The sequence below is a fragment of the Kickxella alabastrina genome, assembly GCF_025024165.1.
Source record: "Kickxella alabastrina strain RSA 675 chromosome Unknown BX661scaffold_13, whole genome shotgun sequence".
NCBI classification, from domain to species: Eukaryota; Fungi; Kickxellomycota; class Kickxellomycetes; order Kickxellales; family Kickxellaceae; genus Kickxella; species Kickxella alabastrina.
Window position 1 is genome coordinate 498,150 of NW_026251484.1, and position 24,995 is coordinate 523,144.

Genomic DNA, 24,995 nt, shown 5'->3' on the forward strand with positions numbered 1-24,995 from the left:
CAGATCATGCCAAGTCGCCCTTCTAAATCACCTCCCCAATATCCTTCAGCAGCCGCCACACGACCTGCCTGCCGCGCATCAGGTTCTCCAGCGAAATGCGCTCGTTGTCCAGGTGGGCGTTGTCCGACGACTGGCCCATGGGCAGGTTGACAGCAACCGCGTGCGGCGCAAAAAAGGCCTCCAGCCACGGCACAGCCGGAATCGACCCGCCCTCGCGGATCAGCAGCGGCACGTCCTCGCTGGGCGCGCCGCTGGCGTCGGCCGCGCCCCACTCGTCGCGGATGGCCTTGGCCGCAGCCTTGAACACAGGCGTCTGCGGGTCCGCCAGCCACCAGTTGGCCACCGGCTGCACGTCCAGATGCAGCGCCAGCGCGTCCAGCAGCGCCGGCTCGGCAGCAACGGTCTCGGCAAACACCGCGCGGATGTGGGCGGTCAGCTTGGCGGCAATGTCGTCCAGCGTCTGGTCGGGCACCACGCGCACGCTGAGCGTCGCCTGGGCGGCGGCCGGCACCAGCGTGGCGTTGCTGCGCGCAGCCACGGTGGACACGTCGACGTGGTGGATGGTCAGCGTCGGGAAGCGCCACCGCTGCATCAGCTGGGCGTACAGCCGCGCCTGCGCGTCCTCCGGCGCGCGGCCGGCCACCGCGCAGCGCGCAACCAGCGGCGCGCTCGCCTCGTTGGCCGTGATCCACCGCACCAGCGCGCGCATGGCCTGCGCCTCGGCGGGCGCCACCGCGCGCACGGCGTCGTGGAAGCCGGGCACCAGCACGCGGCCGGCGCCGTCGGCCAGCCGCGCCAGCACGTGCGCCAGGCACGCCAGCGGCTCGCTGACGGCGCCGCCCCACACGCCGGCGTGCACGTCGGCGGCGCGCGAGCTCTCGATGCGGACGGTCGCGCGGATCGCGCCGCGCATGCCGTACGTCAGGCACGGCGTGGCCTCGCCGAGCCAGTACGCCGACGACAGCAGCACGAGCCGCGGCACGCCGAACAGCGCCCGGTGCTGCGCCACGGCCGCGTGCAGCCCGGTGCTGCCGCGCTCCTCCTCGCCCTCGATGCAGAACACCACGGCGACGCGCAGCGCCTGCGCGGCCGCCAGCGCGGCCACGGCAAACAGCGTCGCCAGCACCGGGCCCTTGTCGTCGGTGACGCCGCGCGCGTAGAGGAAGCCGTCGCGGCCCGTCAGCTCGAACGGCCGCGTCGCCCACTGCGCCTCGTCGCCGGCCGGCATGACGTCGTAGTGGCCGTAGACGAACACCGTCGGCGCGTCCGGCGCGAACCTCGCGTCCGACGCGTCGAAGCGCGCGTACACCAGCGGGTTCGCGCCCGGCGCGCCCGCCAGCAGCCGCGAGTCGGCCGCGCCCAGCTGGTGCGCCAGGTCGCGCAGGAAGCGCGCCGCGCGCCGGCACTCGGGCTGCAGCTCGGGCACGCCGGCCACCGAGCGCAGCCGCACCCACTGGGCAAGGGCATGCAGCAGGCGCGCGTCCGACGTGTTTGGCGGCGGCGCGGGGTCGGTGCAGGTCGCGGGGTCGGTGCAGGTCGCGGGGTCGCAGCCGATGCCGATGCCGCCGGTGCCGGTGCCGATGCCGCCGGTGCCGATGCCGGTGCCGATGCCGGTGCCGATGCCGCCGGTGCCGATGCCGCCGAGGCCGCCGCCCTCGGCCACCACCGCCGAGGTGTCCCAGACGCCGATGCCGCTGCCGCCGGCCGCCACCTCGTCGTGGGTGCCGGCCAGCGCCAGCACCGCGCCGGCGCCGCCGTCGAACGCCCCCAGCGGCTGCAGGTCGCCGTTCCACACGCGGATGCGGCCCGCTGCGTCGCCGGCGTACAGGCAGCCGCGGCCCACGTGCAGCGCAAACACACTGGCCTCGGCGCCACTGCCGCTGCCGCTGCCGCTGCCGCCCGCCAGCTCGCGGATCAGCTGCATGGTCTCGAGGTCCCACACCTCGACGGCGCCGCTCTGCAGCCCGGCGAACAGCAGCCCGTCGGCGCCCAGCGCCAGCGCATGCACGCACACGTCGTCGTCGCCGCCGCCGTCGCCGTCGGATTCGCTGCCGCGCCGCAGCGTCGCCGCCTTGTGCAGCTTCGACGGCCCGCCGACGCCCGTCCACACGTGGATGGCGCCGTCGCCGCCGCCGGAGAACAGCGCCGGCTCGCCCGACGGCAGCCGCCCGGCAATGACGCTGTAGACGAAGCCGCTGTGCGCAAACGCGTGCACGCCGCCGCTGCCGACGACGTACGCCGGGCGGCCACCGGCCACCACCGCGCTGGGCGGCGGCGACCCCCGCGCCGCCGGCACAACAGCCGGGCTCGCCGTGCACACGGCAACGGCAGGCGCCGCCGCCGCCGCCGAGTCGGCGTCGAAGAACCGCGACCTACGCGCAGCCATTTCGCGCGCGGCCAGCGCGCTGTCCGCCTCGCCGCGCCTGCCCACGTCAAACCACTGCACGCTGGTGTTCTGGCAGCCCAGCGCCAGCCTGTCCTCCTCCGCAAAGTGCGCCAGCGCCAGCACGGCGCCGGAGTGCTCGGCCGCGTACACGTCGTACAGCGGCTCCAGCGAGTCGGCGTCCCACGCGCGCACGCGCCCATCGCCGCCGCCGGCCGAAAACAGCACGCGCCTTTGCAGGTCCACTGCCAGTGCCAGGCAGCCGGCCGCGTGCGCCTGGATCGTGTGCACGAGCCGGAACGTGCTGCGGCGCCACGCGTGGATGCTGCCGCTTTGGGTGCCGCCGAAGAGGAACTCGTCGGTTTGGGCCAGCGCCAGGATGGACGAGTCCAGCGGCGCGCTGAGCGTCTGGATACTGCGCACGCCGTTGTTGAGCGTGTCCGGAGAGGTGGATTCGGTCGGGCTGTGGTGGGGGTGGTGGCTCTGGAGCTGGCTCTGGAGCTGGCTCTGGAGCTGGCTCTGGAGGGTGCCCGCCATGGTGCTGATGCTTGCGTGGGAGTCGCTGCGCACTACGTGGTGGTGGTGGAGGTGGCCGCAGAGCCCCGATATGCCGATGCCGCTGGCCTTCTTCTGCGCTGCCTGGAGCGGCGTTGATGCTGGTGACGACTCTGCCGAGGTGTTTGACCGAGAAAGAAACTCCATGGCGATGGTATATATGATGTGATATGATATGATATGATATGTAATATGTGATATGTGATATGTGGGATGTGGTATTTAGAAAGAGAAATAGATAATTAGAATCAAGCGGAGCGGAGCTAAAGAATGATGATGCTAGGGAATGGTTTCTTTCTGCTTCTTTTTTATTTTTTATTAAAAAAAACAAACTAAGCAATCAAAAAAGGGGGGAAAGAAACCCCGTTTTTATACAATACCAATAATCGCCGAGCAGTAAGGCAAAAAAAGCACAGCTTCACTCGACTCGCACACAAACTTTTTACACTCTCAATTATATAATCGACATTTCTATCATCAATCACGACATTCCAGAAACGCCTCTTCCCCCATTTAAAATAACAAGAAAAAAGAAGAAATAAAGCCTGTTTATGAATCACATAAAAAACCCATTTTTTCCTATCAGCCGTACTCACGCTGTACTGCCTCGTAAAACTGCATCACGTCTTCCTTAAGCGACGCTTGCACCACCAGCAGTGCCTTGTCGAAATCAGCCATGCTCTACACAAAAGCAAAAAGCAAAAAACAAAAAAACAAATTTAGATTCTGGTCTTGCTTTCTCTCTCTCTTTGTGTGTGTGCCAGTGTCATCAGCGATCGATCGGTCAATCAACCATCCTAATCACATAATCACATAATCGGCAAATCAGCAAATCAACAGCCAACAGCCAGCAGCCAGCAGCCAGCAGCCAGCAGCCAGCAAGTTTATCACTTACCACTTCTTCCGCACAAATGTCCTGCCTCAGCGCCAGCATCGCCGCTTCACGCGCCAGATTGGCCAGATCCGCGCCCGAAAACCGCTCAGTCCTCTGCGCCAGCAGATCCAGATCCACGTCGCTGCATAGCGCCATCTTCTTCACCTGAATGCCCAAAATCTCCCTCCTCGCCGGCAGATCCGGCGGCGGCACATAAACAATCCGGTCAAACCGCCCCGGCCTCAGCAGCGCATCATCCACCATATCAATGCGGTTTGTCGCCCCCACCACAAGAACGCCATCCATCGCGCCATCAACGCCGTCCATCTCGTTGAGGATCGTCGACAGAATCCTTTCCTGCACACTATCCCCGACCGATTCCTTCAGCCGCTTGCCCACCATCGACTCGATTTCGTCCAAAAACACCACCGCCGGCGCACTCGCCCGCGCCTGGCGAAACACCGCACGCAGGGTCTTTTCGCTGTCGCCGACAAACGCCGAATACAAAGCGGCGCCATTTACGGAGAAAAACGACGCCCGAGTTTGCGTCGCAATGACGCGCGCAAGCGTCGTTTTGCTGCATCCCGGTGGGCCATGCAGGAGCACCCCGCGCGAGGGCCGGATGCCCAGCCGCTGCATCGTGTGAGCGCGCTCCAGCGGCCACTGCACTGCGCGCCGCAATGTCTCCTTGATCTGCGCTAATCCGCCAATATCCTCCCACCGCGTCTCCACCACATCCACCGTCAATCCGCGGCGCGTCGACGCCACTACGTGGCCAAGCGCCCAGACAAAATCCGCCATTTCAATGCCGCCTTGTGCGTTCTTGCTCATCGCGTGGGTCGCCGCCTCAACACACAACGAGGAGATATCTGCGCCGACGTACCCATTGGTCGACTCCGCCAGCACCCGCAGATCGACGCTTCTGTGCAGTGGCATCAGCCGCGTGTAGTACGCCAAAATCCGCTCTCGCGCCTGCACATCCGGCACATCCACGCTAATCTCCCGATCAAACCGCCCCGGCCGCCTCAGCGCCGCATCCAATGCATTCGGCCGGTTCGTCGCACCGACAACAACCAGCCTCCCACGACTCTCCAATCCATCCATCAGCGTCAGCAGCTGCGCGACAATCCGCGCCCCCTGCTGCCCCTCCCCCCCACTGCTGCTGCTGCCGCCGTCCTGCCGGCTAGCCGCAATACTATCAATTTCGTCTATAAACAGAATCGATGCTTTTTGGGGATCACTCTCGCAAAGCTTTTGCGCCTGTGTGAATTTTTCGCGTAGCTGACGCTCGCTGTCGCCCAAATAGGGGCCTAGGATTTCAGGTCCTTGAATCAGCGTAAGCTGCGCTCCCGTGGCTTTGCAGAGCTCCCGGATCAAGTGCGTCTTGCCTACTCCTGGTGGCCCGTAGAGTAATACTCCCTTGGGTGGTTCAATACCCAAGTGCACAAATTTATCCCGGTGCTCGATTGGGTACTGCACTACTTCGAGAAGACTCTGGAATGCTGCCTCTAGTCCTGGAAGTGAAAAAAAGATATCATCCTCCTGCTGCTGATACGGGGGATCTAGTGTTGTGTGATTTAGTTTTTCTGTTAATTCTTCCATTGAATAAATGAATAAAGTATTGGTTTTTTTTCTTGTTTTGGTGCAAATATACCTTTTGTAAAATTTAAAACAAAAAAGTTTTTGGGGAGACTAATTTTTTTCTAATATATACTCCATCTCTGCAGAAATCTTAAATATCGCCATCTTGTGGGGGTGATATCACGCTTTTATAACTCGATTCAAAACAGCTTTAGTTTTATAGAAACACTGATTCTTTTTTTATTATTATAAAAAAACACATTTTGCGGGTATAAAAGTTAAACAAATAGCTACAAATATGCTTTTCTCACAATTACATTATGTTTTTCAAAACAAACACTTGACTAATTTTTTTCTCCAAATATTTCGAGTTTGTTTCTGTTACAAATAATTTACGTTTGTTGAATTCTAAGGGAAAAGTTCTGTGAACGTGTAGGGTGTATACTATGTATACAGGTGTATTGAATATAGAACAATGTACTAAAAGAGTCCAAAAAACATACAACTGTGTTGTGCCACTTCGCTGCGCAACTTATAAGTGATTGTGCGTTTTGGTTAAAAGGCCAATACTGGCTAATCACTTAATTTCAATCAACTAATAATGTTCCGTGCTCCTTTGGACATTTGCTTAGAATACTTAATTATTGTATATATTCCAAAACTAGCACTATAAAATAAAAAAGATTTAAAAAACTTTTATATGCTGCTTGAATAGAACGGTTATAATTTGTTGATATATAAGGACAGATATCAACAGATTTACCTGTTCGCACGACTGATGTAGCAAGCAACACAACCAGAAAAGCCGCAAAATAAAGTTAGTTGATGAGTGTGTTCTACTTCTATACCTTTACCTCTTTTAAAAAAAAATTTGCTAAATTTTCCTTAAAATATTCAAGCCTGGTCATATCATCTAAAGCATTTATTAAATTAGGGGCTTTGTACAACGCATATTTATAACCATCTTGTGGGCCAAGCAGTTTATTTTCCCGTATAATTCCTTCTATTACCTGTTTAATGGTGCTACCAACCGTATAGTTATAAGATATTTCTTTCGAGTCCCTAATATTTTTTTTAAAATAAACATCAATACATATAATCTTAAGTTTCGTAAATTCATACGTTAGTCCCATTGTAGCGATTTAGTATAGTTAACGTTTTGGCGATTTTTCACTACTAAAAGTATTATTTAATTCAAAAAAGCGAGTTTAAGGAAGAGAAAGTGAAATTCAATAAGAAAAAATATTTTGCTTTTTAATATGACTATTAATTAAAAATAAAAATAAGTTTAGTCTCGCCAAACTTTATAATACAAAGCCGCACTGTGCGTCTTTCCACTTTATTTAAAGAAGAAATCAAGCTTCCATTAGAATTGCGAGCATTGAAGTGCAAAATAAAATTCATTCCCATTTGGTTGCACACACGCACATACACATTGAATCATTGACTGCCAATTATCCCACTCTTTTTAAAACTTTTATTTAAAACTTTTGAGCTTTCGAAGGGGGGTTTCAATAAGGTTTTCTAACAACAGAATATCCCAGTTGTAAGCATTTTTATTTGTTTAAAAGTATTCTTGTAAGGTTAAAAGGTGGAGCTGGGTATGAGGTGTGGCTGGCAGGAGCCGGCAGAGGACAGGTATACAACGCTGGTAAAGAAACTCCAAGGAGAGCGCGAAAAACAAGCAACGGCGTTTGTAAACGAGACCATAGATAAATAGCACGACTAGTACAAGGGACGGTATGATCTGCAGATTGAACTGGAAATGAAGGGATATTTGGCTCCTGAGGAACGCCAATTGTTGATGAGAACTGTATCAACAAACATCCCAAATACTAAATCTATGACAAGACAAAGGCGCCGGCCCTCCAAAGTGGCCACAGACAAATGGCAACGAGGACGGCAGATATGCACAGCGGCTACTACCTGGACACGATTGACGCTCTGGCTGGAAGATCGAGTGCTTGGGTTTAATTGTACTAACTCCCTGGCGGATACTTCCACTGCCGGGCAATTAGATCCAAGTCTAGATATTTCCCAACCCCACCACTCCTAGAATAATTTTTGTTATAGGGACATGTATCCAGGTCTGCAACAGAGCCGCATGATGGGCAAGGTGGCATGGTAGACAAGCAGTCTTAATCATCAACTTTAGTTCATGCTTTTTTATTTGTTTTATTTCTCAATGTATTTATTTTCTCTCTTTAGTGGCTGATTGCTAATTGGAGTTATATTAACGATCGAATTGGGAAATATAATTGATAGGTTAGCAGAGGCTAACAATTATCGATATAGTGGGTGCCCACACGCCCACACTGTAGTAAGATGCAATGAGATGTTGAGTTGTTTAGCCAAGGGTTAAAGAGGAGACATCTGATTGATAGTATTTTTTTTTAGGTTTTTGGGTAAGAAAAATAAGATTTGTAGCCGAAATCGGGCTATACCCACTATCTCAATAGTCGGCCTCAGCTAACCTATCCACTATTTGGCTAGCACGAATTGCACATGGCTCTGTCGAATCTATCATGGGTTGAATACCTATCCTTGGAGTTTGGACTGGCCGCGGCTATATCTATGCACTACGGATCCGAGCTCATCGGGGACACGACCTGCTGGTCCTCACATGCAAAGAATAAATAACAATGGAAATAATAATGGTAGTGGTGGCGGAATCGGCATATATATTGCAATCAACAATGCATTTTATAATCTGCCCATGGACGACGCTCAACTAAACTAGTTTGCTCGTTTTCTCAATTAAATTAAATTAAATTATTTAACACAAACATTTCTTATTTTTAATAAATTTAAATATCCATTAATTTGAAGAACAATGGGTTCTTACAAGCACATACTGGCAAACAGCTCGGCAGCGTTGGCCACTTCCTCGACATGCATCTTGCGCAGCAAAACCTCCATGCCGCCAGCCCCACTGACAAACCCGAGGCTCTTCAGTCTTTCCCAGAGACTGCGCAATGTCCGCACGCTCCAAGGCATTCCAAACTTTGCAATGTTTACTCCCGAAGCGCCTCCCCTGCTGCTACTATCCTGGCTCTTGCAAATGTGCCGGACAAGCACTGTGATCGCTGAAAATATACTGAACATCAGCACATGGTCGTACCTCTCTGTTGGAATGTCATCGTTGCGGTCAAGGAAACAACACATGTCGTCGATTGCATCCAGGCAAATCTCCCATGACTCGGGTACTACGTCGTACGCCAAAAGACTGTCGTTCATCGTTGAGGAAAACGATGTGGACATCATTGCGCGGATCAAAGACGTATTGTCGACGAAGTCAGGACCCAAAAATGAGTCAACATTAAACCGGGCAGAAACACCAGCAGCAGCAGGTGCGTTCTCCTGCTGCTGCTGGGGACTGTGGAAGTAAGAAGGCCGGTTCATCAAGTGCAGAATCAGAATAGTGGGGACGTAGTATGCGTACAGGCAAAAGTACCGGATGCGGATCATATACCGCCTGTGCTCCAGGTTGCCAAACTGAGAAAGGTGCTCAAGGGGCTTGCCAAGACCCTTCATTTCATCTGCCACGATCAGCCCGTTCTTCCACTTTGAAAGGGCCGTATGCAGAGAGACAAACTCAGGACACTCAAACAGGCTCTCTTTAATGGTCACTGCCGGTCCGCCCCCGCGTCGAAACCCGACAATATCAACTCTGGCCGGCGACGTCGCAGGATTAAACTGCGCACCGCGCTTGATACTCCACATCAACTCGCTCATCCGCCGGTACAGCGTCGCGAGAATTGACATGTCGACCAGCGCGTATGACAGCGAGCCTGTGGCTATAACCGTTTGTTTGTCAATGTTCTTCTTGTGCCTTGTTGGCCAATTGAGCAGCTGCGAAATTGTTATGTCGTCCCATGTGCAGTCGGACCCCGGCAGCGCCGTGTATATGCGGGCATCGTTGATGCTCACCGGCCGATCATTCAGCACGGCCTGGTACGTATCCAAGAGGTATGTCAGCCAGAATGACCGCCGCTGCGTCTCTAACTGGGCCCATTCGCGCCACGAATGGGTTTTTTGTGTACCTGCGTCCATGTCCAGCCGGTGCCATCCCATTTTGGCAACCGAGCTGCTGGCCAGTGCTGCCAGCATGTTGTATGACATAAAGCGGGCCTCGCCGCCGGACAAGGTTGTCATCAGCACTGTTGCCCGCACGCTGTCAAAAGTCGGGTTCTCCATGTCAAGCAAAAGCCGGCTGTTGATCGTTTCGATGGTCGACTCAAGGTCAATAACCCTTCCAGTGTGTTTGGATATCACCCTGGCTGCGCGAGCCCTCATCACCTCTATGATAAAAGGGTCAATGTTGCCGTTGACCAGGCGGCACATAAACGATGCTGGGTGAAATATCGGACAGATACTGTAGTAGTAGTCAAAATAGTAGATAACTATCTCGCGTATCTCTGCTGGGAACTGGTCTGAGTAGAACCGACGCATCACTTCCTCAGGAATTATGTCATCCCAGGATTCCAGAAAAGGCGGTACGTTTGTGCCAGCATCCATTTCTCTAGGTATGTGCTGTTGATGATTCTGCTGGCGGCAATATTGGTAGTGGTAGTGGTAGTGGTAGTGGTTCTGGTTCTGGTTCTGGTTCTGGTTCTGGGTTTGCTGCTGCTGGTATTGATGCTGGTGTTGCTGTTGGTATTGTTGCTGTTGCTGCTGCTGGTGTTGGTGTTGGTATTGTTGCTGTTGCTGCTGCTGGTGTTGGTGTTGGTGTTGCTGTTGCGGTGAAGGCGGCGGTTGCTTCCATGCCCGGGCGTCCTCAGTGACTGGCGGTGTAGCCGAGTCAAAATGGACATTGCGACTCTGCCCGTACTGAGCTTTGGCATTTTCGTCCGTGTTGTGGTTTAAAATAGAGTCTATAGATAGGTATGAGTTTGGCATGGGTGGATATAATAAGTGATGCAAAATACACCACGTTATGTTTTTTTTTGAAGAAAAAATAGAAAGAAAGTATCATGAAACAAATAAAGCAGAAAAGATATGGTAAGTGGTCGGGTGGGAGATATAATAAAACGCGATTTAGTGACAAGTGTATTTTTTTGCTCTTTGTGCTACCTCTTCTGACAGACAGAAAAAAGAAGCACCATATAAGGTGAAAATCTGCAAATTTGCTGCAACAAAATATACCAGCACTAATAGAAAATTATATGGTTGCATTATCGCAAATTCGGAAATTCGCCTGGCCTTTCTGTTTGTTTGTTTGGTTTTTTAAAGGGCATAATGCATGGGCCGCACGACATCTACACCAGAAGCAGAGACAGAAGCAGAGGCAGAAGAGGCAGAAGCGACCGAGAGTCAGATTATCCAATCAGCGAATTAACAGACTTTCCAGCCATGCGTTGTGTTGTGATGGCAATAAAAGCGATTTTGGCTTTCATTATTTTTATTTGAGAAACGCGTACTGAAAACGTCCAAAAAAAACTGAAATCATCGCGTTCTTTTTATGTTTATTTGTTAATACCAATTTGAAAATCAAAAAACGCCTTCTTTTATTTTATTTTATTTTCAAATTAAGTTGTATTACATATACTAGTTGCCAAAAAATAATGTCTGAAAACACGGGAGAGGCTTTGTCTGCGACCGTCAACGGTACAGGGTCACAATCGCCGACCACAAATGTCCCAACAGCAGGGTCAAAACGCGAACACACCACACTGCTTTCAGAACCAGCCGAGCCGCGAATGCCGCCCACCACAGATGAATCCACGGCGAGCAAGCGGCCACGACATCATGCAGGGATCGTCAGCGGCCACAACTCAGCCTCGGCCTCAGCCTCAGCCTCTTCGGGCGAAGACAGCGAGGACAGCGAGTCGGAAAATAACTTTGAGCCCCCGCGAATCGGCGCTGGCAAAATGGGCGGCGGCGGAGCAGGGAAGTCCCACGCTCTGCATCGCACATCCGCCGGCAAAACAGTCGGCGCAGGAAAACGGTATAGCGCGCCACCATCGCGCAACTCGCCAGCAAACTCGTCCGACGAGGAGTCGGGGCCTAGCAACAGCGAGTCAGACTCGGAAGGCTTGTCCGACGGTAATAACAACAGAGGCAGCGGGGCGAGGAAATCCACCGCTCCGGTGCCTTTCCCGCGGGGCGGAGGCAAGGGCGGCGGAAAGATGTTTTCATCAAAGATGCTCGCGCGCAAAGCCCTGTCTACCAGCCGGCACAACACCGACTCAGAGGAGTCTGGCGGCGAGAGCGCCAGTGACGATGATGATAGGCAGAGAGAGGCGGCTGCTGCTGCCGCGGCGAGCAGGGAATCGAAGAAGAAGCAGAGGGCAGCGGCGGCTGATGCAGGCAGCAGGCCTCAGACGCAGAGCACGCCCGTGAGGAACGAGGCGCTGCAGCAGAGGGCTCCCCAGCCGCCACCATCAACGCAGCCACCACCACAGCAGCAGCAGCAGCAGCAGGCCGTCGCGCCAGTCTTGGAGACACCCACTCCCGCGGCGACTGGGACCGTGACACCGGCAACAGCGGCATCTGCTGAAAAGCCAGAGTACGTGCTCAAATACTCGCTCGTCGGCCACCGCGAAGGCGTGTCTTCGGTGAAGTTCTCGCCCGACGGCGACTGGCTGGCGTCATCGTCCGCAGACAAAACAGCAAAGCTGTGGAACGCCTACAACGGCAAATACGATAAGACGCTGGAGGGCCACTCGGGCGGCCTCTCGGATGTGGCCTGGTCCTCGGACTCGCGGTACCTGGCAACAGCGTCCGACGACAAGACCGTGCGCATCTGGGATCGCGAATCCGGGCGCACACTGAAGGTACTGCGCGGCCACACAAACTACGTCTTCTGCGTCTGCTACAACCCCAAGTCAACGCTGCTGGCCTCCGGATCATTCGACGAGACCGTGCGGATCTGGGACGTGCACAGCGGCAAATGCATTCGCACGCTGCCAGCGCACTCGGATCCGGTCACGGCGGTGCACTTCAATCGCGACGGAACAATGATTGTCACGTGCAGCTACGACGGGCTTATCCGCATCTGGGACATCACCACAGGCCAGTGCCTGAAAACCATCGTGAACGATAACAACCCACAAGTCGCATTCGCAAAGTTCTCGCCCAACAGCAAGTACATTCTGGCGGCCACCCAGGACAGCACACTGCGGCTGTGGAACTACCATACGGGCAAGTGCTTGAAGATGTACAAGGGCCATAAGAACTCGGGGTACTGCTGCTTCGGCACATTTTCGGTGACTGGCGGCAAGTGGATTGTCTCGGGCAGCGAGGATAATTGCGTTTACTTGTGGAATCTGCAAAACAGAGAAATCGTCCAGAAGCTTGAGGGGCATACGGACGTGGTCTTGTGCGTGGACTGCCATCCGCTGAAAAACATTATTGCTTCGGGGTCGCTAAAGCAGGACAAGTCGGTGAAGATTTGGAAGTACGACTGCTGACGCTGGCTATGATGAGGCTGATGCCACTGATAATGATGAGACTGCAGATGTTTGTCACAAGTAATTTTTATTTTTATTTTACTCTTCACATTCATTTTAAATTGTTTCTAAAAAACAGAAAATTATCATTAGGAGGGTATCCTCCTTGGATTAATTTAATAATTATTAAGGGTATGCAAATGTTTGATCTCGCCTTTAACCAGGCCTTTGGCACTTTATACTCACTTTTTTGTTTTTGAAAAAGACAGGTGCAAAATAAATTATACAATATAGTGTGCATTTTTCAGTTTACTTTCTTTTCTTTTATGAAAAGGTAAATAAAATATCTATTTTTTGCCTTTTGCTGTCTTTTAAAATAAAAGCAGCCAAGTTATTTAAAAGAATTGTAAACAAACCAGCAAATGTAAATGTATTTGTAGAGGTCAAAAATAGAGCGACTGTCTGGTCTGTTCTTTTCTTCAATTACTTTTGTATATTTCACCATTTGTTAAACACTTTTTCTTTTTTTAAAAATAATTTTATATATTAAAACATGCTATACATTAACCAACTGCCGCTGGTTATAGTAACTAACATACTGCGGTTCGCCGCAGACTCGCACAGACAGGGAAACAATTCATGGAAAGATCAGCTTCACTTACTCACCGTGTGCTCCACCTGGCGTCGGCTCGCTAGTCGCATGCTCTACCGCCATATATACCTCGAATACACCACCAACCACAGTGACCACACAGGCAAGCCCATCTGGAAAACCAACGTCAACCTCGCAGCCATGACGAACAACACACGCAAAGTTAAAACCGTTCAAATCGAACTAAGCGAGTTTGAAATGACCGTTGATGCGCTCAATGCCTTAAAAAGCCTGTTTGGCTTTGGCCGGCTTAATTGGAACCGGGTTAACTTTTTGGATCTAAAATTGTATCTTGTTAATGGTGCTGTATCCGAGGATGAGCGCCAAATACCGCTTGGCAATTTGCCTCAGCTGGAGCTGGAGTCGGAGATGGAATTGGAGATGGAAAATGACTTGGCTCAGTTTGCCCAGACCATGGCACAGTGCATGCCGCATGTCACTCGGCTCAACCTGGACGCCTACACCACCGACAGCATGGCCAAAATCATTGGCAACACACTGGTGAACGAGTACGCAGGGCAGCTCAAATTCATAAAAAGTATATCCAATCTCGAGTTCCAAAACACGCGCACATTTGGGCATCTTGAGTACTTAAAAACCACACTCAGCATTGACTGCAAATCTCTGCTTCCAAAGGTTAATCCAGAGACACTAGGGTATTTGGAACTGAGCAACGTCACACAGTCGTTTTCGTGGGATGCGTTTTCGGGAGATTCATGTGGGAGCTCCAATACTATTGTGTTTAAGAATCTGGTGTATTTGAAAATGAATTTTTCGGCCATGCCGTTCTTGGACATGATGTCGGATGCAATGTCGGACCGAAGCAGACATGGTACTGGGAAGAACTACCGCGTGCACTTCCCAAAGCTCCGAGTCCTGAAGCTTCACGGCGACCCGGCACAGACGGACTTTATGACCACTGATATGTACCCGGACTACTTGGAAGAGCTGCGGGTGTACGGCGATCCTGGAAACTTGGCAGTGTGGAAGGACTCATCGATAAGGTCGATGTCCGGCCTTTATATGTCAGTGTTTTCAGCCAGCAACAAGGAGGAAGATGTGTTCTACCAGTCGACCAACCACTTTTTCAGTGACGGCGACATGGTAGAATGCGCTGAAATGACACTGTTTGCACTGGATTTCCCCCTGGATCTCGACAGAGTGTGCTGGACTAATATCTCAACACTATCGACCATGTTATCCGTCGACTACAGCACTGTCCGTGCACTGGTATCCAAGCTGCCGCAGCTCGAGCAGCTGAACACCTTCATGCTCAAGTCCGGCGACCTTCCTGCAGAGTACCGGGGGGTCACTACGCCAGAGCAGGCGCTGGGCTTGGACTTGGCTCCTCTGGACTCGCAGCTGGCCCACCTGTGCATCTACAACAACACATATCTGACGTGGGGCGCGCGGCTGGATGCTGCAGCGCTGCAGCTGCTGGTACTGCAAACGCAGTCGCTGGAGTCTCTGGTTATTCATAACCCGGAGCTGCACGACATAATGGTTGATTTCATCCACACTTTCAAGGCATATTTCAAACACCTGAACTGCATTGAAGTCATCTTGAGCAATTTCTACGTGTGAATTATTAAACTATTGTAAATATATATATATATGGGAGGGGCTATCTCCGCCTTACTCCCTACGGAGCTGCACGACATAATGGTTGATTTCATCCACACTTTCAAGGCATATTTCAAACACCTGAACTGCATTGAAGTCATCTTGAGCAATTTCTACGTGTGAATTATTAAACTATTGTAAATATATATATATATGGGAGGGGCTATCTCCGCCTTACTCCCTAGTCCGCCAGCCACTGCGGCTTATGCTGGGCATCCAGGTGCACGGGAGTCTTGAATACCTCGATGAACTCCTGGTCAGATATGCGGATTTTGGTTCCCGAAAAGCGCTGATACTCGTCAAAAATAGCTGTCATCGCCCATGCCTGTAGCTTCCTAATGCATCCGACAAGACAACCGACACGGCGGATACCTCGATTGCAGTGGATCAGCAGCGGGTGATTGCGGGTATCCAAGACCTCAGCCAGGATCTCAGCGACCAGCGCATGGTCCATTTCCTCAAACGGTTCCTTATTGGCAGCAATGCGGAAGTGCTTATGGTTGATGCCGTTTCGCTCGATGAACTGCATATGGTAGTCCTGGCAGTCGCCGTCGTAGACGTAGATAATCGTGCGCAGCCTGAGCTGTAGAAGAAACGGGTGCGATTTGGGGTTTGGGAAGCCTGACCGGTAGATCCCAGGTGCAATCATTGCAAAGTTTAGCGGTGGTACGATCAGCTGGCTCTGCCGCTCGGCTATTTCTAGCTGCTGCTCGTCCTCGCGTTGCATGAGCGTGTGCATTGTGAAAAAGGGAATTAAAATGATATGCGGCTACTGTTAAATGTAAGCTGTTTTTGCTCTCTCTTAGGTTTTTCTGTGACTTGGCTTTCGAAACGCATGCGCAGATTTGTGAGTACACAGCAGGCGTGTAGAGTTGTATGGGCAAAATTCCCGTGTACATTGGCAATAAAATCTACAATGATGGCTTGCTTTTTTACTTTGACTCGCGACACAGTGTATAGTTATCGCTTCTGCAGAGCAAAGCCTCATTTCATGTATTCCTAAAGTTGCGAATGATGATAAAAACACATACATGTCCGTCATATTGTTCAAGGAGCCAAAAAACAAAAAAGTAATAGGAAAAAGAAGATCTGTCCATAGTATCTATCCCCTCTCATTCTCTCTCTCCATATTTCCATATGGTCTGTCTTCATGTACCAAAGAAACAAGCGTGTCGAACTGGAAAAAAGTAGACGATACTCTTCGTTTTTTCTTCTTCACATCTACGGGTTTAGTGGCCCTCGGCCTTGTGCTTTCTCGCCTGGATCTGAGCGTACTTGGGGTTCTCGGGGTTGTTGGCGTAAATCTCAGCTACATGAATAAAAAGTACAAAAAGAGGGGAATAAAGCAAGCGCTTTGTTTTTTCAAGGGTCAAAATGATATCAAAAGTTAGTATCAATTTGCTTCTCTTTTCTTTCGTCGATAAACTGCGTGGCATGTTATTGCAACACGACGGCAGGCTGAGTATGGTCGGTTCCAAAAAATGCGATAAAATGCGAGGGAAAACACGAATGCATTCTTCGTTAAATCGGGGGGTCTGTATTTTTAGGCCGCCTTTCGTTCGAAATATTAAATTGATAACTCACCCTCGCACATGGTGTCCTGGATCTTGGAGAATGCGAAGAGCGTGGCAACACCACCCAGGATGAAGGGGTGCATCAGCTTCATGTACGGAAAAGGCCAGGAACGCATTGTAAATTACAAAAAATAGAATATATTTCAAATTTCACAAGAGTAAAGATAAAATAAGAAATTAAACAAAAAAGAAGCAAGAAGGGTTGGTGTTTTTTAGTTGAATTGGTATTGAACCTTGAGGGATTGACTTTTTAAATTGCTCTTTTAGTGCACAGTGCTTGGAGTGTATGCGCATTTCAATGCTTGCTATCTCTCCTCTGTTTGCAAAACCAATCCAACTCAAGGAAAGCAAGGCTTATTTCCGCGCCCTATCAGTTGAGCAGATCAAATCAGGCGGATTACGTTAGTGGTGATGATTCCGTGATTCGCACAATCAAAAAAAGAAAAACCAACACACAGGATGGACGTGGATTGGCCGCTGTAATAAAACCTGTATCCCCTCGTCACTGCGATCTAAAAATAAAAATGCCATGCATGCATGCGAGTCATCACAGATGATAAAAAAAGAAAGGAATCCCCTCAGTTGATGTGGATAACAAGAAAAAAAGCAGCATAAGAAAATGACGGTGTGCCTGACGGCAGAGCGATGGGAGGAACGACAAAATAAATTGCCAATAATTTAGTTGGGTTGCGGCGTGCGATTTTCATTTAATGCCACCGTATCGGAGCTTATCGTCGCTCTATTATTAAAAAACTCCCCAGTCTTGTTTTTGTTATCCCAGTCAGCGTGTTGTTATTTTTTGCTTCGACTTGCGCTATCAAAACAAAACAAAGCATACAAAACCAAACAAACCCAAAAAACTGAGCAAAACAAAGCAAACAGTGACGCAAAATAGAGTCTTGAGTTTTTTATCAATTTTTTCTTTTTCTTCTCTAGGTTTTTTTCTAATACTTTTTCTTCACTCCAAAAACAGTACTATTTTTTATTATTTGACACACTGAGTTCCAAAAACGCTGTTTTAAAAGTTCAAACTTTTTTAAACAAATATTTTTCTTTACAACCTACAAAGGCATAGGAGCTATCCAGAACAAGACATTTTTTCAATGCCAGAAATGGAAGGCACTTTGCCACAACAAGAACAACAGAAGCAGCAGCAGCAGCTAGAGCAAGTGGCCGTGCCAGCCCAAGCAGCAGAGCCCTCGCCTGTGCCCTCATCTGTGACCTCGTCGCGCTTCCGCGCAGCGGCCATGGGTGCGCTCAAGGCGTCGAAGTCGCAGTCGCCTTCACCATCCCCTCTCGTCAACGCAGTCAACGCAGCCAAGGAAGCGACGAATGAAGCAGCCCCAATTAGTGTCGGTACCACCGCTAATGCAGCGGCGGTCAACAGCCAAGACCAAGACCAAGACCAAGAGCAGGAGCAGCTGCCGCCAACTGGGCCTCTTCCGCCACCACCGGCTGCCGCAGCGCAACAACAATCGGGGCCCCTGTCGGCCGAGCAGAGCAGCAGCGTGGCAGAACAGACCGTGCCCCTGCGCGAGATGAAGTCCAAGGCCATATACGACATCGCGCGGACAAAGATTTTGACGAAGCGCACGCTGTTCCGCCTGAGCACAGAGACTGGATTCATCAAGCTACGCGCCCGGCAGGCTGCAGCGGCATCGGGCAAGTCAGGCTCTCCCGCCGCAGCAGGGGCAGCCGAGTCAGGCAGTGCGACGGCGGCGCAGGCCAAGGACGGCGGCGACGGCTCGGTCCGATCAGTGGCCGGCTGGAAGGAGCAGGGCGCCATTGACAGCGGGAAGAAGCCAGCGCCGGCGACCTCGCAGCCGTCAGTGTTCGACACGCTCAACACGTACATCGAGCTCGTCGACCGCTCAGGCATGTGGCGCAACTGCGCTGGCGTTTTCGGGCTGATGCTGCTGACGTACGTGCTGACGGCGCTGAACTTTGGCCTGTTCGGGCTTGTCCTGGCGGCGACGTACGGCGCGCAGTGGTACCGCAACTCAATCATCCGGTACCGCCGCGCGGTCAAGGACGACCTGGAGCGCGCGTACGAGAGGGCGACGATCACGCGTTCGCTCGAGAGCGTCGGGTGGATGAACGAGTTTGTCACTCGGTTCTGGCTCATGTTTGAGCCGTCGCTGAGCCGCATGGTTATTGACACCGTCGACCCGATCCTGGCGCAGAACGCGCCTGGGTTCCTGGACTCGCTGCGGCTGACAACGTTCACACTGGGCACCAAGGCGCCGCGCATCAACGGTGTGCGCACATATAGCGAGCTGGAGGACCGCAACCAGATCGTCATGGACTGGCACGCGTCGTTCACGCCCAACGACCTGGCGGACGTGCCAGCGGTGCTGCGCGAGAACCGCGTCAACCCCAAGGTTGTGCTGACTGTGCGCGTCGGCAAGGGCTTTCTCGGCGCCGGCATGCCGATCCTGGTCGAGAACATGGTCTTCAAAGGCAAAATGCAGGTCAAGCTGCAGCTGGGTCCGGTCTTCCCGCACGTGCGCACCGCCGACGTCTGCTTCCTCGAGCGCCCCACAATTGACTTTACGCTCAAGCCCGTCGGCGGCGACACGTTCGGCATCGACATTGCGCACATCCCAGGGCTGCGCACCTTCATCCTCGACATGATCCACGCGACCATCGGCCCAATGTTCTACGCGCCCAACCACTTTACCGTTGACGTCGAGCAGCTGATCAGCGGTGCTGTTGCCAACATCCCGACGGCCAAGGGCGTGCTGATCATCCATGTCAACAGCGCGCGCGGGCTGCCCAAGATGGACACCTTCGGCAAGGCCGACCCGTACGTCCGCGTGTCGACCGTCAAGCACCCGGAGATCGCAAGGCGCACCAAGACGATCGAGAAGACACTGGCGCCGTCGTGGAACGAGACGCTTAAGCTGCTGATCTACAGCAAGACCGACACGATCAACCTCGAGGTCTTCGACTGGAACTCTGTCGGCAAGGACGAGAAGATTGGTTTTGTCAGCTACCCGATGCAGACGCTGCTCGACCAGGCTGAGACTGAGGGCATCACGCTGCCGATCAAGATGGGCGAGAGCGAGCGTGGCCAGCTGTCCTTCGACATGTCGTACTACCCGGTGTCGACGCGGACGCCGCAGGCCGCCACTGTCGACGCCGAGGGCAACCAGCTCGACCCGTCTGCCGAGGCCGCCGCCATGGAGAGTGGCGAGGCCGGCGAAGGCAACAGCGACCTGGACACGCTCATCGACTCCAACACCGGCCTTCTGCGGCTGTTTGTGCGCTCGGCCAGCAACCTGGCAATGACGCCGGCGCTGGCGCGCAAGCTCAGCGTGCGCGCCGAGGCGTACCTCGACAAGGAGCTTGTGATTGAATGCCCCGAGATCAAGGCCACGGATGCGCCCGCGTGGGAGGTCGGCAAGGAGCTGTTTGTGCTGGACCGCGACACGGCCGTCATCCGGCTGGTGCTGGTGGACACGGCGTCGGACCGCACGGTCGGCACGCTCAAGGTCAAGGTCGACGACGCCCTGCTGCACCAGACCGGCGAGAGCGGCAGCGACTGGTACAGCCTGGACGGCCACGTGCAGGGCAAAGTGCGCCTCAACGTCAAGTGGCGGCCGATCCTCATGGACCCCGATGTCGCCATGGGCCTGGGCCAGGGCAAGCGGCTGCCGGGCCCGCCCATCGGCATGGTCAAGCTGACGTTCCACGAGGGCCGCGGGCTGAAGAACGTCGAGGCCGCGAGCGGCAGCAAGTCCGACCCGTACATGCGCGTAATGGTGCAGAACCGGATTGTCGCCAAGACGCGCTACATCGCCAACTCGCTCGACCCCATATGGCACGAGACCCTGTTCATCCCTGTGCACAGCCTCGGTGAGTCTCTGGCGCTCGAGTGTATGGACTGGAACCGCTCCGAGAAACACAAGCCGCTTGGCGAGTCAATGCTCAAGGTCAGCCGCCTGCTCGGCAGGAAGGCTGTCGATGAAAAGGGCGATACTGTGTTTGAGAAGGCCGCGCCCGTTGAGATGTGGGCTGGCCTGCGCCAGCGTAACGGCAAGGTCAAGGGCGAGGTGCGCTTCCGTGCGACGTTCATACCCGCGATCAACTTTGACGACATGCTGAGCGAAGCCGAGCGCGAGCGCGGTCTGCTGGATATGCGCATCAACAACGGTGGCCTGGTTCTGGGCGACGAGGTGCCACTGACAGCCGGCTCGGACTCGTCCTCGGCCTCGTCTTCTGACGAGGAGGATGAAAAGAAGAAAAGGGCGACTGCCCCTCACTTGCGCCCTGGCATGCCAGTCAAGGTCGGCGACAAGCGCGAGCTCACGAGCAATCTCCCCGGCGCGACCGCAGTCAACACGCCGCTGGAGGAGCAGGGTCCGACAACACCCGGCGGCCGGCAGCAGCAGCAGCAGCACCGTCTACCTGAATCGATCTTCTCCGGCATGACAAACGGTGGCGGCGACAGCCTGTCACAGGCTCTGGCAAGATACCCGCGGCTGCCCAACATCGACTACAAGCAGTTCAAGGCCGGCGTCCTCTCAGTAGCAACAATCGGGTGCCGTGGGCTCACCCGGCCCTTCGCCGGCGTCTTCGTCGACGTGTTCCTCAATGGAAACAGCCAAGCGCCGGTGATTGAGACTCTGCCGTCGCGGCGCCGCGGCTACGAGCACATGTGGGCGGACGAGTTTGCACAAGTCGCTATTGCCGAAGCCAAGCATGACTCGCTGGTGTTTGATCTCAGATGCCAGCCGGCTGGCAGCAGCGCTATTGACCGCGAGAGTAGTAGCAACAACGACCGCGATGAGGATGTGATTTCTATTGGTCGCGCGGAGTTCTCGATGGTCGAGCTTCTTGAGAAGAAGCTGGTCAATACGCCGGAGCCATTCTGGCTGCCGCTGAATGCCGGCACCGGCGAGGTGCTGGTGCTGATGCGCTACGATCCGGTGGAGGACCCGCAGCTTTTGCCCTCGGAGAGCATTGCCGACCAGGGCCTGGTCCGCCTGCGCATTGCGTCGGCCACCAACCTGCCGGCCGCCGACAAGTCGGGAACCTCCGACCCATACGTCGTCGCACTGGTTGATGGTGTCAAGGTATGGGAGAGCCAGACGATCAAGAAGACGCTCAACCCGCACTGGAACCAGCAAACCGAAGTTGGCATCCGCCAGCGGTCCAAGACCGTGCTGACCCTCGAAGTGTACGACTGGAACCAGATCCAATCACACACGCTGCTCGGCACCACGACCATTCCGCTCAAGGACCTGCCGATTAACACGCCGGTCGAGAAGGACTACCCGCTGGCATCATCCAAGCTGGGCAACCACGGCTCGGCGTTGCAGCTCAAGTTCCAGTTCAAGCCCTGCTACGTTGAGCAGCATGATGCGTCGGGGCCGGTGCTCCTGGGTGTTGCCCAGACTGTTGTCAAGGCTCCCGTGACTGTCATTAAGGGCGGCGCGAGCGTCGTCGGCAATGTTGTCGGTGGCCTTTTTGGAAAGTTGGGCAGCAGGAAGACGCAGCTGCTGGGCGGCGGCAGCGGCAGCAGCAACAGCAAGCGCAGTGGCAACGATGACAAGCACGAGTCGTCTCCGACAGCACTGCACGAACGCAAGCTGTCGGCTGCTGCCATCCAGAGCATTGCGACGGCAGCTAACATGCCCGCTGATCACTTCGATGAGTCAAACCGGGGCCAACAAGCTTGGGCGGCCGACATTGATGCAGTATCGCTGGCGTCCAACAACAACTCCCCCCTGGACAACGCTATTGGTGCCCCAGTGGCTGACTCAGATGCCGCGCTGGCGGCCAATACGATTCCGATGCCGCGGCTCAGCGAGTCCCTCGACAGCTTCCCAGTCTCCGGCATGCTTCAAGTAACGATCGAGTCCGCCGAGCTCTGCGAATCCGCATTACACAGCCACATCCTTGGCGGGCGCAAGCACAATGTCATGGTGACCATCGATCTGAACCGCAAGACAGTGCACAGGACGCGCGTCGAGAAGGATGTCTCGGGATCGCCAGCAACAGTAACGTTCCCGCATGAGTGCTTCTTCCTGCCTGTTATCCAGGGCGGCGCGCCCATCCTCACGGTGGCAATCAAGGACCATTCGAGCTTCCGCGGCGATAAGACACTGGTTGAGATGGAGTACAATGTGCTGGCGGAGCTGAGAGGCCAGCTGCTCGAGACGAATGGCGCAAAGGCGGCATCGGTCTCGAAGCGGTTGGGCACGGACACTGCCGCTGTGCTGATGACCGTTGTGTTTACGAGCAACGGCTTGTCGGACGAGTCTGTGGATAACATGAGCGTGGCTGGGTCGACGCGTGGCCGCCAGGCGGGCGACAGACACACGCGCCGGAGCTCAGCGTTCAGCCGCAAGTCGCTAAAGTGATATTTTTTGGATTGGTTGATTGATTGATTGATTTGTTGACAAAAGTCTTCTCATATATATTTAAATTACATTAATTGCATATTCTCACCTCTAAGTTATTTATTCTAGTCTTCTCTGGCCGATAGCACCAGCTCCAGCTCGTTCAGCATGCTCTGGGTCTCCTGCGGGTTAATGATCCAGCACGTGCAGCAGGCAGTGCGCGTGGAAATGTCGTTTCCAGTGGACAGAAACTGGTCGCCCACGTGCAGGGTGCTCTGCGGGCCAGCGCCCAGCATATTCTGCAAAATGCGAACGCCAATCAGCTTATTTCCAATATCCACCCAGCAATCGTTTCCGCCATTGAATGCGCAAAACGGGATCGGCACGTCGCCCGGCTGGGCCTTAGGCGACCCTTGGAATTTAAGCAGGGCGAACTGCGACGACAGCGCGCACTCGTCCAGCTGCTCCCTGGTCAACTGCTGCTGCGCCTGCGGAACCAGCCCAACAGCGCGCGGCTTACGCAAAATCTCGGCATTCAGCGACATGCGGCGAACGCAGTCAGCGAGCTCGCGCTCAGCAACGTCCAGCAGCTGCTGCACCTGCGGGTCCGTCCACGAGCGCAAAGACGACGGGTACTGCGAGTCCTCCACGTAGTCCAGACGGTACGCGGGGTTGCAGCGGAAGAGGAAGTTGCACTCGCCGCCAAGCACGTAAAACTGCCCCACCTCTTCTGGCGTCAACCGCTCCTGCGCAAAGCCCTTGAGAAGCCCCGACAGCCGATGCTCGTAGCGTGGCGCGTCGCTGCCATAACCCGCAGCAGTAACAATGGCAACGCAAATACGACGACGCAGCAGCGAAATAAGCAGGTGGGTCAGCTCATTGTCCTGCTCGAAGTTCTGCCCATCGGCGTACAGCGTCATGTCCCCGTCGAAAGTCACCAGCTGCAGATCCGGCGCAATCGCCATAACCTGCGCAATATTAAGGATGCGCCGCACATCATTAAACGACGGCGGCACGTGCTTGCGTCTTGAAATGCGGTCGCGTTGGTCCACGCGGCGGAACGCCTGCTGCAGCGGCAAGTGGGTGAAAAACGTGCCGATGGATGGCACCAACCTGGCCAGCCGCGAGTAGCCGCCGATGCCTTGGTGCTGGAACTCGCGGTGCTCCGAGATCAGATCTTCGATGTTGCTGAAGATCTCGGCGTAGCGCTGGGTGTTCGCCTCTTGGGCCTCTTCCGTGTAGTGCCGGTGTAGGTTCAGGTGCACGTGCTTGGCCTGTTGCTCGGATTCGCTGAGCGGCTGCGGCTGTGCGTGCAGCACGAATGGTGTCAGGAGCATGCCCTTGATGAACTCGATCAGCGTGTCGCGCTTGTGCGCGCGCAAGTGGTAGTTTACCCTGTACTGCGAAGTCATTGTAAGTGAACTGGGTTTATTTAGGGTTTATTTAGGGCCTATTCTGGGCTTATTCTGGGCTTATTCTGGGCTTATTCTGGGCTTATTCTGGGCTTATTCTGGGCTTATTTTGGTTTTTGTTTGCAAAAAAGCAGAGAAAATAAAGGAAGCGATAGAAAGGAGGTTGAAGCAGAAGGGAGGGGAAAGGGCTAGCTTTGGTTCAATTTATACCAACTTGTGTTGCATCATCTTTCTTTCCTTTTACACCACTACACGCGCTTTGCTTATTCTCCTTCAAGATCAAATCAGAAATGACTCCCACGCCCCCTCCCCCCTTTATTCCTTCTTAGTTGCTCATTAAGCAAAGAAGAGAAAAAGAGGTGTTGGGAAAGCCAACAGCCTAATGAATATAAAAGTAAACATCAATTTAGAAAATACATGCATGACTGCGGTTGGGATTAGTACTACGCAAGTCATACGCAGCCAGGGGAGGCGATGACGGCATATGCTCTTTATTTAAACCAATGTCCTCCTTTGATCCGGCGATCCCCAGATCCCCAGATCCAGCGATCCACAGATCCGCAAATCGACAGCATCGGAAGCGCCATCAGAAGCATCAGCAAC

At 53.7% G+C, this 24,995-nt stretch overlaps 9 protein-coding genes across 9 annotated transcripts; 3 read left to right on the plus strand and 6 right to left on the minus strand.

Moving 5' to 3' along the window:
• Nucleotides 1-22: 22 nt before the first annotated feature.
• Nucleotides 23-2,920, minus strand: BX661DRAFT_143819 (uncharacterized protein; the record flags this gene model as incomplete). Its single annotated transcript, XM_051533020.1, has 2 exons — nucleotides 23-1,453; nucleotides 1,664-2,920. The coding sequence occupies 2 exons, from the start codon at nucleotides 2,918-2,920 to the stop codon at nucleotides 23-25; spliced, it is 2,688 nt and encodes an 895-aa protein (XP_051391321.1).
• Nucleotides 2,921-3,348: 428 nt separating this feature from the next.
• On the minus strand, nucleotides 3,349-5,465 carry BX661DRAFT_183571 (P-loop containing nucleoside triphosphate hydrolase protein). The gene is made up of 2 exons (XM_051536259.1): nucleotides 3,834-5,465; nucleotides 3,349-3,619 (listed from the first exon to the last, which is right to left on the minus strand). The coding sequence occupies exons 1-2, from the start codon at nucleotides 5,412-5,414 to the stop codon at nucleotides 3,521-3,523; spliced, it is 1,680 nt and encodes a 559-aa protein (XP_051391322.1). The 5' UTR covers nucleotides 5,415-5,465; the 3' UTR covers nucleotides 3,349-3,520.
• Nucleotides 5,466-8,170: 2,705 nt separating this feature from the next.
• BX661DRAFT_183573 (uncharacterized protein) lies at nucleotides 8,171-10,292 on the minus strand (the record flags this gene model as incomplete). Its single annotated transcript, XM_051536260.1, has 1 exon — nucleotides 8,171-10,292. The coding sequence occupies one exon, from the start codon at nucleotides 10,290-10,292 to the stop codon at nucleotides 8,235-8,237; it is 2,058 nt and encodes a 685-aa protein (XP_051391323.1). The 3' UTR covers nucleotides 8,171-8,234.
• A 364-nt stretch (nucleotides 10,293-10,656) lies between these two features.
• On the plus strand, nucleotides 10,657-12,959 carry BX661DRAFT_183575 (WD40-repeat-containing domain protein). Its single transcript, XM_051536261.1, has one exon. The coding sequence runs from the start codon at nucleotides 10,958-10,960 to the stop codon at nucleotides 12,803-12,805; it is 1,848 nt and encodes a 615-aa protein (XP_051391324.1). The 5' UTR covers nucleotides 10,657-10,957; the 3' UTR covers nucleotides 12,806-12,959.
• A 341-nt stretch (nucleotides 12,960-13,300) lies between these two features.
• Nucleotides 13,301-15,030, plus strand: BX661DRAFT_30972 (uncharacterized protein). The gene has a single exon (XM_051539054.1). It carries the CDS (start codon nucleotides 13,338-13,340, stop codon nucleotides 15,018-15,020), a length of 1,683 nt encoding a protein of 560 aa, XP_051391325.1. The 5' UTR covers nucleotides 13,301-13,337; the 3' UTR covers nucleotides 15,021-15,030.
• Nucleotides 15,031-15,240: 210 nt separating this feature from the next.
• Nucleotides 15,241-15,786, minus strand: BX661DRAFT_143842 (protein-tyrosine phosphatase; the record flags this gene model as incomplete). Its single annotated transcript, XM_051533021.1, has 1 exon — nucleotides 15,241-15,786. One exon carries the CDS (start codon nucleotides 15,784-15,786, stop codon nucleotides 15,241-15,243), a length of 546 nt encoding a protein of 181 aa, XP_051391326.1.
• A 502-nt stretch (nucleotides 15,787-16,288) lies between these two features.
• On the minus strand, nucleotides 16,289-16,725 carry BX661DRAFT_198840 (uncharacterized protein; the record flags this gene model as incomplete). The annotated part of the gene is made up of 2 exons (XM_051538269.1): nucleotides 16,289-16,368; nucleotides 16,644-16,725. The coding sequence occupies 2 exons, from the start codon at nucleotides 16,723-16,725 to the stop codon at nucleotides 16,289-16,291; spliced, it is 162 nt and encodes a 53-aa protein (XP_051391327.1).
• Nucleotides 16,726-17,595: 870 nt separating this feature from the next.
• Nucleotides 17,596-23,042, plus strand: BX661DRAFT_183578 (uncharacterized protein). The gene has a single exon (XM_051536262.1). The coding sequence runs from the start codon at nucleotides 17,737-17,739 to the stop codon at nucleotides 22,999-23,001; it is 5,265 nt and encodes a 1,754-aa protein (XP_051391328.1). The 5' UTR covers nucleotides 17,596-17,736; the 3' UTR covers nucleotides 23,002-23,042.
• On the minus strand, nucleotides 23,025-24,504 carry BX661DRAFT_183579 (IMP-specific 5'-nucleotidase 1). Its single transcript, XM_051536263.1, has one exon. The coding sequence runs from the start codon at nucleotides 24,390-24,392 to the stop codon at nucleotides 23,106-23,108; it is 1,287 nt and encodes a 428-aa protein (XP_051391329.1). The 5' UTR covers nucleotides 24,393-24,504; the 3' UTR covers nucleotides 23,025-23,105.
• Between the last annotated feature and the right edge of the window lie 491 nt (nucleotides 24,505-24,995).

Bases quoted from the DNA above. Each gene is read 5' to 3' on its own strand.
- BX661DRAFT_30972 (XM_051539054.1), top strand. From the start codon at position 13,338: ATGCTATACATTAACCAACTGCCGCTGGTTATAGTAACTAACATACTG.
- BX661DRAFT_183571 (XM_051536259.1), bottom strand. From the start codon at position 5,414: ATGGAAGAATTAACAGAAAAACTAAATCACACAACACTAGATCCCCCG. The intron at 3,620-3,833 runs GTAAGTGATAAA...GCTTTTGTGTAG, and splicing joins ACATTTGTGCGGAAGAAGTG to AGCATGGCTGATTTCGACAA.
- BX661DRAFT_183575 (XM_051536261.1), top strand. From the start codon at position 10,958: ATGTCTGAAAACACGGGAGAGGCTTTGTCTGCGACCGTCAACGGTACA.
- BX661DRAFT_183578 (XM_051536262.1), top strand. From the start codon at position 17,737: ATGCCAGAAATGGAAGGCACTTTGCCACAACAAGAACAACAGAAGCAG.
- BX661DRAFT_183579 (XM_051536263.1), bottom strand. From the start codon at position 24,392: ATGACTTCGCAGTACAGGGTAAACTACCACTTGCGCGCGCACAAGCGC.